Here is a 13,176-nt window from a genome sequence, read left to right on the forward strand (position 1 = left end):
ATTAAGACTAAATAACATTTTAAGAGACAGACTAGATAAAATAAATTAGCAGGATTAATATTTTTTAGAGCGCTGTAGCCCTTGGGAAGTGATAGATCCTCGTCTCACCTCGGAGAGCAGCTGGAGATTCCACAACAGCTCCTTATCCAGCTCGACTTCACTCTGCAGCTCCTCATCTACACACATGCACACACACATACACACACGCACACACACACACACACACACACACACACACACACACACACACACACACACGCACGCACACACGCACACACACACAATAAATGAGATGAATAATGTACTGTATTGCTCCCCTGACAGACTGAGCTCCTTTTGCTGATGTGTTTTTTTTGTTGTTTTTTGTTGTTTTCAGGTTTTAGTCACGCTAGCTCTATTGCCACTTTGGTCCAGACTGAAATATCTCAACAACTATGGGATGGATTGTTATTAATTTTTTTCTGCAGACATTCATGTTCCCCGTAGGAAGAACTGTAATAACTTTGTTGATCCCTTGACTCTTCCTTTAGAGCCAGCATCATGTCAAAAATCCAATTTGTTGTTTCTGACCAAATATTTAACAAAATGACATCAGTCTCGGCTGTACTTTGTTTAGTGGTAAAGAGCAAATGTTAGCATGCTAAAACACTAAACTAAGATGGTGGACATGACACTATAACACTATACCTGCTAAACACATGTTAGCAATGTAATGGTAAGCATACTCACATGCAAAAGTTAGCATTTAGCTCCAAACACAGCTATCCTTAAGCATGTGCAGCCTCACGGAGTTGCTAGCATGACTGTGCTCATGCTGTTAATTCATTCACCTTAATTCATCTTTCATAATTCCACACATTTGAATGTTTTCATGGAAATAACACTGTAAAACACATAATATATGGCTATAAAGCTACTTTCACTTAACATTTAAATACTGTAATTATGTCACACAAGAGCTCTTAATTGTTCTGCGATCTGATGGAGTGTTAAAAACCTGACAAAGATTTGATTTGAAAACTGCAGGTTTCATTTAGCAGTGAACAAGCATCTCAAGATAAAAAATACATTTGAGAGGTCTTGTACGGTTTCCATGCAAACGCACTACAGTTGTATCTACTAGACACACACACACACACACACACACACACACACACACACACACACACACACACACACACACACACACACACACACACACACAGTGTGGTACTGACTGTCAGTAATTTGGAAAATGACGGCGCAGCAGTGAGGGACGAACAGACGGAGAGACTCAGCGGGATGACACTGCAAACACACACACACACACACACACACACACACACACACACACACACACACACACACACACACACACACACACACACACACACACACACAACGTGATTAGATTCCCAAGTAGAAAGACAAGCATGCAGAAAATAAGACTACTGAAAAGAAGGAAAATAATACAGTAAATGAGAATGTAAAAAAGGTCAGACATGACCTTATAGGGTTGCATTTTCAACATATGAAACATGAAAATGTATGATCTACAAAGTGAAATTCACAAATCTAGAGTACATTACTGTAAAATACGTGAGGCAAAGAGTTACAAATAAAAAGCTGATGAACACATACGACATACCTTCGCTGCCGCTCTGCACATGTCAGCCACCATCCTTCCTGACACACACGTCTCAAAGATGTTGGAGGAGGCAAAGTTATACACCTTTTGCAACGCCGTCTAACACAAAGGCAAAATTTACATATGTTATACTGCATGTGTTTCACACAACACCAACATTTGATTTATGAAGATAAATGCATCATGAATCATTAATAGCTTAAATTAAATAGTTTTAATCTGTGGGTATAAAGACGTTTTTATTAAGGTGAGAGAGAGAGCATGTTTCAATCTTGTGTTTTGATTCTTGATGGTGGGTTTTCTTAACTTAATGTGAATTGTGTTGGACAATAGCGTAACTTATTGTAGTGTAATGACTTTAAACGTTAGGGTGTAGTTTTATCAGATTTGAGTGGCAACATAAATATATAACCTCACAACCATCAATACATTTTGACATTCTAGTGTTGCTAAATCCTGATTGGTGCACAGTGCAAGTCACATCATCTTTTTCCAACTGAGCCTCGCCCACCTCAAACAAGGGTGAAAGGTATTTTCCGAAATACAGAAATCTCTCAAGTGAAATAATCAAAACCGTTGGCAGAAATTTGAAAACCGATGTGGCGCTCATAGTGAGAGCTTTAGGAAACTAGTTTTCAAGGTTTGCAATTTGTATTAGAAGTGTCTAGTTAGGGTCAGAAGATTTAGTTTGTGATTAATGGATAGAGAGAGTGTGTGTAATACCTTGTATATGTCTGTCGAGCATTGCGTTAGGACGGTGCTCACGGTGGAGGACAGGCCCAGCTCCACCAGGCTCTCCAGTTGAGTCTGCGTATCCGTCTCCATCTCATCTCTCGTCTGTTCCAGGGTGCTGCTGTCTATCAGAGCAAAACACCTGCATACACAAGCACATACTTATACACTTGTCAGCAATGAAAATGTCAACAGCCTTATGGTGAGAAAAAAAAAAGGGTGTAATACGTGGCCAGCAGAGCAAGCGATGCAGCGGGGCATTTCAAACAGACAGAGATACATTCATACTCAGACATTGACAACACAGCCTTACTAAGTGACAGTTTGAATTGTTAATTCGTCTATACCTGTCCAGAAACTGGAGAACGAAGTCTTCAAATTCAGCTGATGCAAAACACAGATTTTTCTCAATCTGAGAGGGAGAAATATAAATTATTAGTGAATGGATTTTTATCATATGACACTTTTTTGTTCACCATTTTGGGAAATACACAAATATGCTATTGTCCCGAGATACCATTCTATTGTTTGTATGCTAAATATGAAGCAGAAGGCAGAAGGTTGTTAGCTTAGCATAAAGACTGGAAGCAGGGGGGAACAGCTAGCCTAATTTTTCAACTTAAATTAGCTAGTTAACTTGTTAATTAGTGAGCTTTAGAGATGCTGATGGTGAATTTTGTTAACGTTTGACACAGCCAAGCTAGCTGCTTCCACGCTTTCAGTCTTTGTGCTCAGCTAAGCTAACAAGCTGCATATCCATGAGAGTGGTATCAACCGTATGAGCTAACTCTCCAAAAATATCCAACTATTCCCCTTAAGAAAAAAAAGAGAAGGTCTTTAAATGGTGGATGCCAAGTACTTCAAGGCTTTTGCTCAACGTGTTTTATATATTATGTTGATTTAATCTATTTCAGGACTAAATTGTTCATGTGTGTTGTGTGTGTACCTCTGTGAGATCCCTGTGTTGAGAAGGAGCAGACGAACAATCCGCTAAAGGCACCAGAGTGGTGAAGGTGGCGATGAACTGGAACGTTATCTGGACGGAGCCGCACAATGGGACACAGATCAATTTACATCATCTGACGTGATCAAGGCCCACGTTAAATAACCTCCCAGATGTCGGCGGAATAACTTTTTCAAATGTATCAATTCATTCTGGTGTGATGGATTAATGTAGCAATGAGCTCACCAAGAAAGGAAACCAATCCATTTTACAATCCAAGCAGAAACTAAGGACCGGGCCTCAGTAATTGCAAGTTCTTCAAACTGAGATATTCATTGCACTTTCAGGAATTATTAATGGGATAGACCAGAGTACACGAGAGGGGAATTTAATCAGCAAGAGCTGTATTGTCTACTTGTCTAACAATTCTTCTTCATTAATAATCTTTGCATCCATTACTCACCATGCACTTCCTAAAGTCGTTGGGGTCAATCCCCGGCAGGGAGCCCATGAGCAGTGGAAGTACGTGCCCACGGCCTTCTGGGTAATGGTTGTTTGGGGAAACCAGGCTGCGAGCCATGCCGATCATGCAACTGAGCGTGGCGGTGAGGGTGTGCGGCTCCGTCAAGGTCTCCATTGCTGCATAGGTCCTGTTATACACCGATACGAGGAGGTCAAAAATAAAGCGAGCTGACGGGAGAGGTGAAGAGGGGGGATGCAGAGGGGCAGGTGAATGTTGGCGTTCTCAAAACAACGGAGAGGAAACTATTGTAGAGTTTGGTCACTGATTCACATTTTCCTCAGTATCAAATTAATCCAGTGATAGCTGTCTGTACATTCATGGGTACTTTGCAAACCGGATCCGCTAGGAGCTAATTCAGCATACTTTTCATGGAAGAAATATATTCAACTACAGGCAACATTTAAGCTTCCTGTTTACATCCCATAAAGCCCCCAAAACATGGGGGCTGTAGTTCCAAAACTTAAAGCATGATTGTCCGCCAAATCTAACTAAGACAAAACTTAATAATAGGAGTTACAAACTCCATGCCTTTTAAATTCTATTCATGTTACACATTTCTTTTTGACAGAACACTGACATGGTTTATGGCAGATATCTCAAACTAACACTTACTTCTCAAGTACAGGTGGTATGACGAGTTCTGGTGTGAGGAGAGCCAGGTTCTGAAGAGCGTAGGCTGCGTCCGCACTGCCGGTTTTACTGCACATCACCACAAGAGGGCAGATGAGCAACATACAGTGCAGCGTCGACAACAACAAACACACACACTTGCACAGGTAATCACAAATGACCTGTCTTTGTCCAGATTAGGCTTGTTGTCGCTGAGGGCTTGTGACGGCCATTGCATTTAAACGTATTAATCTAAATCACTTCCCAACTACACATGTAAATAGAGCCATTAAAATGCTATAAAAATAATGCCTATATGTAACCTATATGTCTCCAAAACATTATTTTTTTCCAGACAAATTGAGCCCTGCCAATCACCAAAATACAGGGAAGGGTTTTGTTAGGTGTATTGTTGAGATAAAATCCACTGTAAGGTTTAAAATACATTATGCAGTCGGAAGGAATTTAGGAACCAAAGTTCTATCTCAATTTGGGTCATTAAATGTGGATTAACACGACCACCGGCTGTGACTGTGCACCACTCACTGTGCGAGTGAGTGGTGCACAGTCACACCTGCCTCCACATGACACGTATTGCGTCTATTCCTGTCCGAGTAGAAATACTTTTTAGCGGTTTTCCCACTCACTAGAGCACAAGCACAACATTTTAAATGTCATCTTACAACCTATTTTTACAGAATGGCATCTATTTATTTTTGAGTGTCTCTCTTCTGTTTGACTGTTATTGTGAGTTTACTTTTTCACGAACGATTTTCCACAATGTTGCATAAATATTTGTTCCTCAATTTATTCAATGTTCTTTATTTCAATGCCTCTTATGTCTTCTTAGTGTGTTTTATTATCCGCCCACTTTGTATCTTGCTTGAGAGTGCTCTATAAATAAATAACTGACAACAACAACAACTAACAAAGACAAGCTCATCATGTCATGTCAAGTTTGGTTCACTAGCTATTATGCATGTACAGACAGATATTTGTAATTACATGTATAGTATATATCACATAAGTCTGCGTGTGTATACAAATGCATATGTGTGGATGTATGCATGTACATGTGTTATACTCCTTAAAGTAATAGGTGTTCAAAGTTATCCAGAAACACAGGTGTAACCATGGAAGATTACATACGGAGGGACAGGGTACAGTTATGTTTATGGTTTTCGTCTCCCTAAGTGCAATACCTGAACATGGCCAGCAGGGCGGTGCCGGTGATGCTACGGGTGAACTCCTGCAAGTCTCCATCAGTCAGCCTTTGACACTCAGGAACCAGCATGATCCAGCTGGGGGTAGCGTGACGTTCCCGATGCACACGGCGCACAACACTCGCCGGGAGCCGCTGAAGCAGGCGCATCAGTCGCAACTGCAGACAAACACAGACACACAAACACAAACACACTCAACATTAGCGTTATCACCATGAGACACATTCGCACAGTCTGCTGTAAACAGATTTGTGATATTGTTCTTTTCTCCTGCAGTTGTGCATTTTATTATTCTGTTATTAGTGCGGAAAAAGCCAGCCAAGTCCTAAACAGCAGGTTATAAATCAAAGGAGTTTGACAGCCAGCAGCTGAAAATGTGTGTGTGCGTGCATGTGTGTGAGTGAAAGAGTGACTTACTTGCCAGCGACCATGATTGGAAGGATGGTAGAAGGAGGCAATGCTGTTGAAGAGGCAGGTCAGCTCCCTCTGTGCTGGGTTTCCTGGTCCTCCCTGCACAGATTCAAATAACGTAATTCATATAATTAAGTAGCAAGGACATATATATATATTGTTATGTATTCTTCGGAGAAAAAGTCTGCAGGTACCAGAAGTGCTGTGATCCACAACACCAAGTGTCCGATGTCATAGGAGTTGGTGAGATACCGCTGTGCCACCATATTACTGACCCCAACTGGAATGTTCAGACTGCGCAGAATCCTGGTGAAGATCTGCACACATACAGTGTAGAGTTTTCACCTCGATCACGAGACCCCGAAGAAATACATCAACACATCTGCTGCTGACGCTAATGACTCACTGTGGGAATGTAAGGGGTCCAGTCCACGTAGCCGATGTCGTCGTTGGCGAGGCGAGCAAACAGGTTCACTAGGTGCTGCGAGACAACGTCAGACACACATTCACTGCGAGTACAGAGAACCTTCACAAGAGTGAAGGACGCCATTCAAAAATAATAATGACAGCCAATTTGGAAAAAAAGAAGAGATGTTCAAGAAGAGATGAAGTGTGCATCAGGCCAGGAAGCTGCGTCAAAGCAGAGCGGAGGCACAAAGGGAAAATCGTTTCTGCATGCCGAGTGGAAACCACTAATGCTTCAATAACATTTCAACATTTCAATCATTGTCAAGAAATGTGCTTCATTCCAATTTACTGTATCCACGATTAGGAAACTGAAAACTATGTAGTTCATTGCTCAATCATTTAAAAATGTTTTTAAAAAACAACCACTTGCTGTTGTAGGTTTATACAGCAATTTAAAAGGTGGGATTTTTAGTGATTTCAACTTTATTTAGCTTTGCTGTGGCATATAGACTTTAACTTTCAAGCAGGTGAACAGTGAACTAGGTGCCACAAAATTTAAATAAATGTTTAGAAATAACCTAATTCAGCATATGTGTGTGCGTGGGCATGTTTTACCCATCTTCTGGGGACAGTTTCTGTTTACACATATACATTGTGGGAACACTCCTTTTTGGGGGGACAAAATGGGACAATTGAATATCCCCATAGAGGTAATCACTACATTCCTGGGTGAATACATTTTTAAGGTTTAAGGTTTGGGTAAGGTTTAGTTAAAAGTTAGGATGAAGGTTTGGATTAGTTAGCGGTTATGTTAAGCCTGCAGGAAATACATGTAAATCAATGTAATATTCCCAAAAGTATGTTTGTGTGTGTGTGTGAGTGTGTGTGTGTGTTTGTGTCTCACCGTTTCCCAGGTTGGTTGATTTTGTACCGACATCCAAAGAGTCATCAATTCATCAAACCACAACCTGAAAAACAAATGCACAAAGACACCACTTTTATATTCAAAGACACGGACACACACACACCTGAAGCTGTATTCCCCTAATCTGTCTTCAACTCCCAGAAATATGAACTCCCTCCTTCCCTCGTCAATTCTGGAAGAGAAAGAGAAAAGCTGAAACGGAAAAATAGAGTATTAAAGATGATGAATTGTGGAAAGTGTACGGAAACTGCGGATGAATCCAAGACTAAATCCAGACAAATAGCTTGCGAAAGAGCAAATAAACTGAAGAATGCTGAGGATCGGTAAGCTGGAACGCCACCATGAGGGGTGAGAAGAGAGAGGCGGCAAAGGTTTTCCAAGGAAACAAAACTATTAGCAACAAGGAAGGGTGGGGGTGCAAGAAGAACATTATTTATTGAAACTCCCAGGTGTACACGCTCACAGAGCCTGAAAATGTAGTTATTCACATGGTCATAAGATCCAACCAAAATACGTGAAAGTATTACGATTTAATATATTAGCTCTGGCCAACACAAGCTGCACTTATTATATGTATAATATATGTTTCTAAGCAGAGCCATTCAAGTTGGCCCACTTACTGGAAGCCCTGGCTGTGCTCCTCCGGGGGCATGATGGTGGGCAGGAACAGCTCCATGTTGCTGACGGCCTTCTGCATGACTATGTCAAACACGCACAGAAGGGGGCGCCACTCAGCCAGCATCTCCTTGGTGGACGACGCAGGGAAATACCTACGAAATTCCCAAGAACACGCGCAGGAAAGGCAGACGTGAGCATAAACAGATGCAGACAAGCAAAGACAAGTGGGAATACACACACACACACCCACACACACACACACACACGTTGATCTAAAACACACAGCTCAACTGGAGATCAAAGCAACACATTATCCCGTGAACAAATTACGTGATCACAGAGGATGCGACTTACAGTCGGCAGCTTTTGATCAAAGCCTTCAAAATGTGGTCCACTGAGCTGCAAACAAGCAGAGAGAGGAGGTGTGTGAGTTTGTGAAGGAATTCTGCATTTACTTTATTATTAAATACATATGCATTCACACAGGATTAAAAAAAAAAAACACCGTCAATATTCAGGTTGCAACATATTTCATTTGTTTTTTTTCAATTATTATTTTCGACAGTAAAAGCCCAAGGTAATATTGAAAAATTGCTTGTTTTGTCTGACCAGCAGTCCAAACATAATAGACTGAGAGTGAGCAATATATAACAGAGAAAAGATGGAAAGGCACAAGTAAGAATGTTTAGCATCTCTGCTTGATAATTGAGTTTCCTTAACAATTAAATATTTAATGTATCAAGCCACTGAGCAGCTCCAGTGGAACTATTGGTTCTTCGGGATTGAAACCCAACACGTTTATTTTCTATCAATGGACTAATCAATTTACTTGAGTACTATTTGATATATCCACTCGCAACGTTTTATATCAAAGTGTCATGAGGACTGCAGTTTGTTTAGTCTGGCCTGGCTTCCCACTGGTTTAACAGTCACCTGCTCACCTGTTTCCACTTCCCCTGATTAGCCCTGCAGTACATGGTCCAGCCCCTTTTCCTCAGCCACTGCTCAGTTTGTCAATGGTGCTGTCTGTGCTCTCTGACCTGGGAGCGTCACCTGAACCCTGCAACCTTTTCTGATTACCTGTGGATTATCTGTTTGGACTTTCTATCTATGCTTGTAAGCTTTTGCATCTTCACTTTTGTCAATAAATCATTGAAGTGTTCTTTTGCTGCCTCTCACACAACCTTGTGACAAGAAAGAGGTTAACTATGTTGGTTTAGGGTTTGGATTACAATTGTATTTGAGCTATGTTAATGTGAACGATATGCCTATTTGCTTTCTTGCCGAGGGTTTGATGTGAATATTGATACCACTGTCATGTCTGTACGGTAAATATGACGGTACAACCAGTAGCCAGCCCACTGAAGTGGACAGAGCCAATTAAGATAACTATCTTCCCTTGTTTACAGTCTTTATGCTAAGCTAAGTTAGCTGGTTGCTTGCAGTAGCTTTATACTTACCATACATACATGGGAGTGGCATCAATCTTATCTAATGCTCTGCAACGGGCAAATAAGCATATTTCCCAATGTCAAACAAGTAATTCTAAAAATGAAATAACTGGGCTTAAAATGCATCCAATTCAAAGGCTCCCTACAAGTCAATGTAATGGTAAACCGTCATACTTGGGGAACCAGATGAGTCCAAGGTGCTCCGTTTTGGAGTAGACGATCCTCTCGTGCAGATTGTAAATCGGTCTCCACGGCAACTGTAGGTCATCCCTTGACAGCAGTTCCTTCTTCCTGTTTGAGAAAGAAGCCAATTGTTGACTCTGGCCCGTTTTCATAAAGGGACTTCAGTCCAAGTCTTTTGATATTCAAACCTTTTGAAAGAGACCCCCCTAATCAAGACAAAATGATTGTAACAATGAAGCTTGGAAGTGAGGAACTACGGGGTGTCTGAAAAGAGTTTGTATTCGTGGGGAAATGCGTCACTGCCTCGCAGGCAGCGCTCAACGTGACGACTATCAACATCCAGACGAGTCAGCAAATGCAGCACTGTGAGTCTTTGTATTCAATAAAGCACAGCGGGACTGACGGATGCAGGCATTAGTAGTTTGCAGGTGTAGACTCAGACTTAAGACACAGCTCGCAGTGAAGTGACCTCATGATTCTTTATTTTTCAAACTCCCTGTTAAGCTTTTAAATTGCACCCTAACTGATGAGTACTTTTATTATAAGCTTTAGAGCGGCGCACATTTTTTAATCCTCCTGAGAAACTTCCACATTGCTTTCTCTGTAGTCTTATTACTTTGTTCTTTGTAAAACTTACAATTTATATAGGAATAAACTCCACAGAAAGGTTAAGAGTCCCTGCACTGAAAAATGTGCACACTTTCCACAGCCTCCCATTCCTCTTGGCGTCTCCTCTGTCATTCATCTCAGCGATATGGAACAGACTCTCATTGGGGAAATTGTTAAATTGAAGGAAAGAAGAGACAATCGGGGAAATGCGGGGGATGAAAATAAAAAGAAACCAATTGAGACCTGATGTGTGATGTTGAGTATCAAATATGTCTCAGCTGTGAGACCTGGCACTGCATGTACGTTTAGCCCAAATCTTTCTCTTTTCATCTAATGGAAAAACACTCAGACAAATGACAACGCTTTGTGATGGATGTGAAAATCATGGAAACAGCTGAAGACAAATAGGACGTGATGCATGTGGCCGTCGAGGAGAATACCCTGCAGTCGCTCATTATTTAAGGAGACAAAAGCAGGGAGTTAAGATGTAGGTCAGAGCTTAAAGAGTAATAAATGTTCTTTTTACGTATGCGTGGGTGTGCAACTATTTTTTTGTGCTATTTTAAACTTTTACATTTCAGAGGGAAATACTTTTTACTCCCCGTGTATTTGACAGTTGTGGTTACTAGTTTCATTTCAGATTTAGATTATATATATAAAAACATATACATATTCTGGCTACAAAACCCCAATCTTTTTGGCTCGTTGTTCCTTACCAAAAATGCATCTAGTTGGGGCCCATGTCACGCTTGAGATGCCTATGAGTTGTTAACAGTTCTACCAAAAAGATAGATTTAAAGGTTACTTCTAACAGTTTGATGCCTCAAAAAAAAAAGAAAAGACCAAATAGAAAATAACTTGGTTCTTTTCTCTTTCCTGCACCACATCAATCCTCTAATGCCCCCACAATATGTATTTTGTGACCTTTTGAGGAAGCCCAAAGCCAGGGCACACGGGATAATACTGGACTATAAATTAAAATTAGCTCCATCTCAAAGGTAAAACAGTGAAATGTTATACATTATATAACTACTTGTACTTTTCATACAGTCCTATTAAGTACTAATGAATTAAGAACCTTTACCTGTAATGAAGTAGTTTGGTTATATACTGGAGGTATTTATTCTGTCCTCCATAGACTAAAGTAGATTGTCATGTGGTTTTGTAACCTCTACAAAACATATACATGCAGTTCATATTGCTGTCATCTAAAAGTCAGACTGAGTGACATTTACATTTTCACTCCATCAACAGACTTGATTGGGCAGCGATTCAGGTTAATATTGTTGCCCACATTAAACTAAAGGTCTATCACAACTTTAGTGTTGCTACACTTCCCTTTTGATATAGTTTGAAGATTAGGCTCTTTTGAATTGTTTCCTATTTTCTTATGAATTCACCTCTTGCACTGACTTGAATTCATACACATCACTTTGTTTAATTTGATGCAGATGCAACTTTTTCTATAGTTGAAATCACACATTCAGAGGATTGTGGAGATATGCTCTCTGAGTGCTTTACTTTTGTTTTTCTTCTTTTTAAAGCTCCAAAATGGCAGCAATCCAAATGCCAGAGAGGTAAGTGAAAAATCCACTTTAACACGTCATGGGACTCGACATCGGTTCACCATTTGTAGCACAGTGATGTTTGCCAACCGCGCTGCTCTCTGATCTCATTATATTAAAGGACACCAAAGGGCGGGGAAAAAAGGCTACAGATGCTGGAACCAACCACCTCAACATGGCTTCTTTTATTAATGCGAAGGAGCCGCAGCTCTCCCAGCTCCATCACCTTGCTGCTGAGGGTGAGGGAATCAGATATACCTCGTGCATCTGTGTGTGTGTGTGTGTGTGTGTGTGTGTGTGTGTGTGTGTGTGTGTGTGTGTGTGTGTGTGTGTGTTTGTGTCACACCCACTTGAGAAGCTGAATGAGCAGCCTGGCGTAGCTCTGCATCATGTGAGGCTCCAGGTCCGGCAGAGTGACCAACTCGTAGAGCAGCTTGATGAAGAGAATATGGTCATCCTTACTGAACATCCGGCCGTACAGCTTCAGAAACCTGAGGGCAGAGGTGAGGACAGGTTACCGTGCGGGGACAGTCCATCCCCTCCTGCTTCCTGCAGCTGACCCATATCCTGAAAACACACTAAGTGCACAGCTTTCTCCTTTTTGGAGGACCTTATAGTGCAAATAGTTGGGTTATAGTCAACATGTATTATAGCTGTGGCCACATGTAAGGAAAAGCACTAAATCAAACATAATTGAAATGTGACAAATACTATTACACATTTGTAAAGCTTATAATTTCATGGGGGATCTTTCAACTGTGGCCCATTTTGGTTTGGAAACACATATTGAGAGAAATATACTTCAGTTTCAATTCCAGCCTATTATGAATCCGGAGTGAGTAACTGGGTTTCACTTGATGTAGTTTGTATCTGGAGGACAATCTGGCTTCAACACTTACGAGAAGAGCTTCCGAGACCAGAAGGCGACCCCGGGCCACAGCTCTCTGAGGAGGACAGCTCTGGACAGGTTCGCTTTGATCTCCGCCAGCAGCTCCGTGGCCTCCCGCTCCATCCGGCCGGAGTACGGCAGCAGGCCGTTATACACGATCTCCTTTTGAGGGACAAACCCAGCCATACCCTCATCCACAGTCATATCCCACTGATATGGCAGGTCACCTTTCTGCTGAATGCGTAAAAAAAAGAAGAAAAGGTAAAGAAAGCCCCGTTCCCCTTTCAATCTAATGAATGTTGTGCCTTCTGAGACGCGCTGTGCCGAAGTTGGAGGTTTAATAATCCGCTGTGTCCAGTGACCAGGTGGAAGGCAGGCGATCACAGGGGGAAAGTGTGTCAGAGCTATAATTGAGCTGTGCAAAGCCCTGGTCGCGCAGACTACCGGTTCCGCTCCGACT

At 41.4% G+C, this 13,176-nt stretch overlaps 1 protein-coding gene across 1 annotated transcript in view; it reads right to left on the minus strand.

The window, feature by feature from the left end:
* The window catches only part of psme4b (proteasome activator subunit 4b), a gene marked incomplete at its 5' end in the record, with an annotated part of 31,088 nt that extends 18,168 nt beyond the window's left edge, over positions 1-12,920 (minus strand). The window contains 18 exons of the mRNA XM_079237368.1: positions 109-176; positions 1,218-1,287; positions 1,628-1,726; positions 2,351-2,501; positions 2,707-2,771; positions 3,306-3,395; positions 3,766-3,952; positions 4,438-4,524; positions 5,637-5,815; positions 6,075-6,167; positions 6,263-6,385; positions 6,475-6,549; positions 7,381-7,444; positions 8,022-8,171; positions 8,374-8,418; positions 9,645-9,761; positions 12,178-12,318; positions 12,727-12,920. Coding sequence (XP_079093494.1) covers positions 109-176; positions 1,218-1,287; positions 1,628-1,726; positions 2,351-2,501; positions 2,707-2,771; positions 3,306-3,395; positions 3,766-3,952; positions 4,438-4,524; positions 5,637-5,815; positions 6,075-6,167; positions 6,263-6,385; positions 6,475-6,549; positions 7,381-7,444; positions 8,022-8,171; positions 8,374-8,418; positions 9,645-9,761; positions 12,178-12,318; positions 12,727-12,920 — 1,998 coding nt within the window. The remainder of the gene's footprint in view (positions 1-108; positions 177-1,217; positions 1,288-1,627; positions 1,727-2,350; positions 2,502-2,706; positions 2,772-3,305; positions 3,396-3,765; positions 3,953-4,437; positions 4,525-5,636; positions 5,816-6,074; positions 6,168-6,262; positions 6,386-6,474; positions 6,550-7,380; positions 7,445-8,021; positions 8,172-8,373; positions 8,419-9,644; positions 9,762-12,177; positions 12,319-12,726) is intronic.
* Positions 12,921-13,176: the final 256 nt, after the last annotated feature.

The sequence above is a fragment of the Taurulus bubalis genome, assembly GCF_910589615.1.
Source record: "Taurulus bubalis genome assembly, chromosome: 2".
Classification (NCBI taxonomy): domain Eukaryota; kingdom Metazoa; phylum Chordata; class Actinopteri; order Perciformes; family Cottidae; genus Taurulus; species Taurulus bubalis.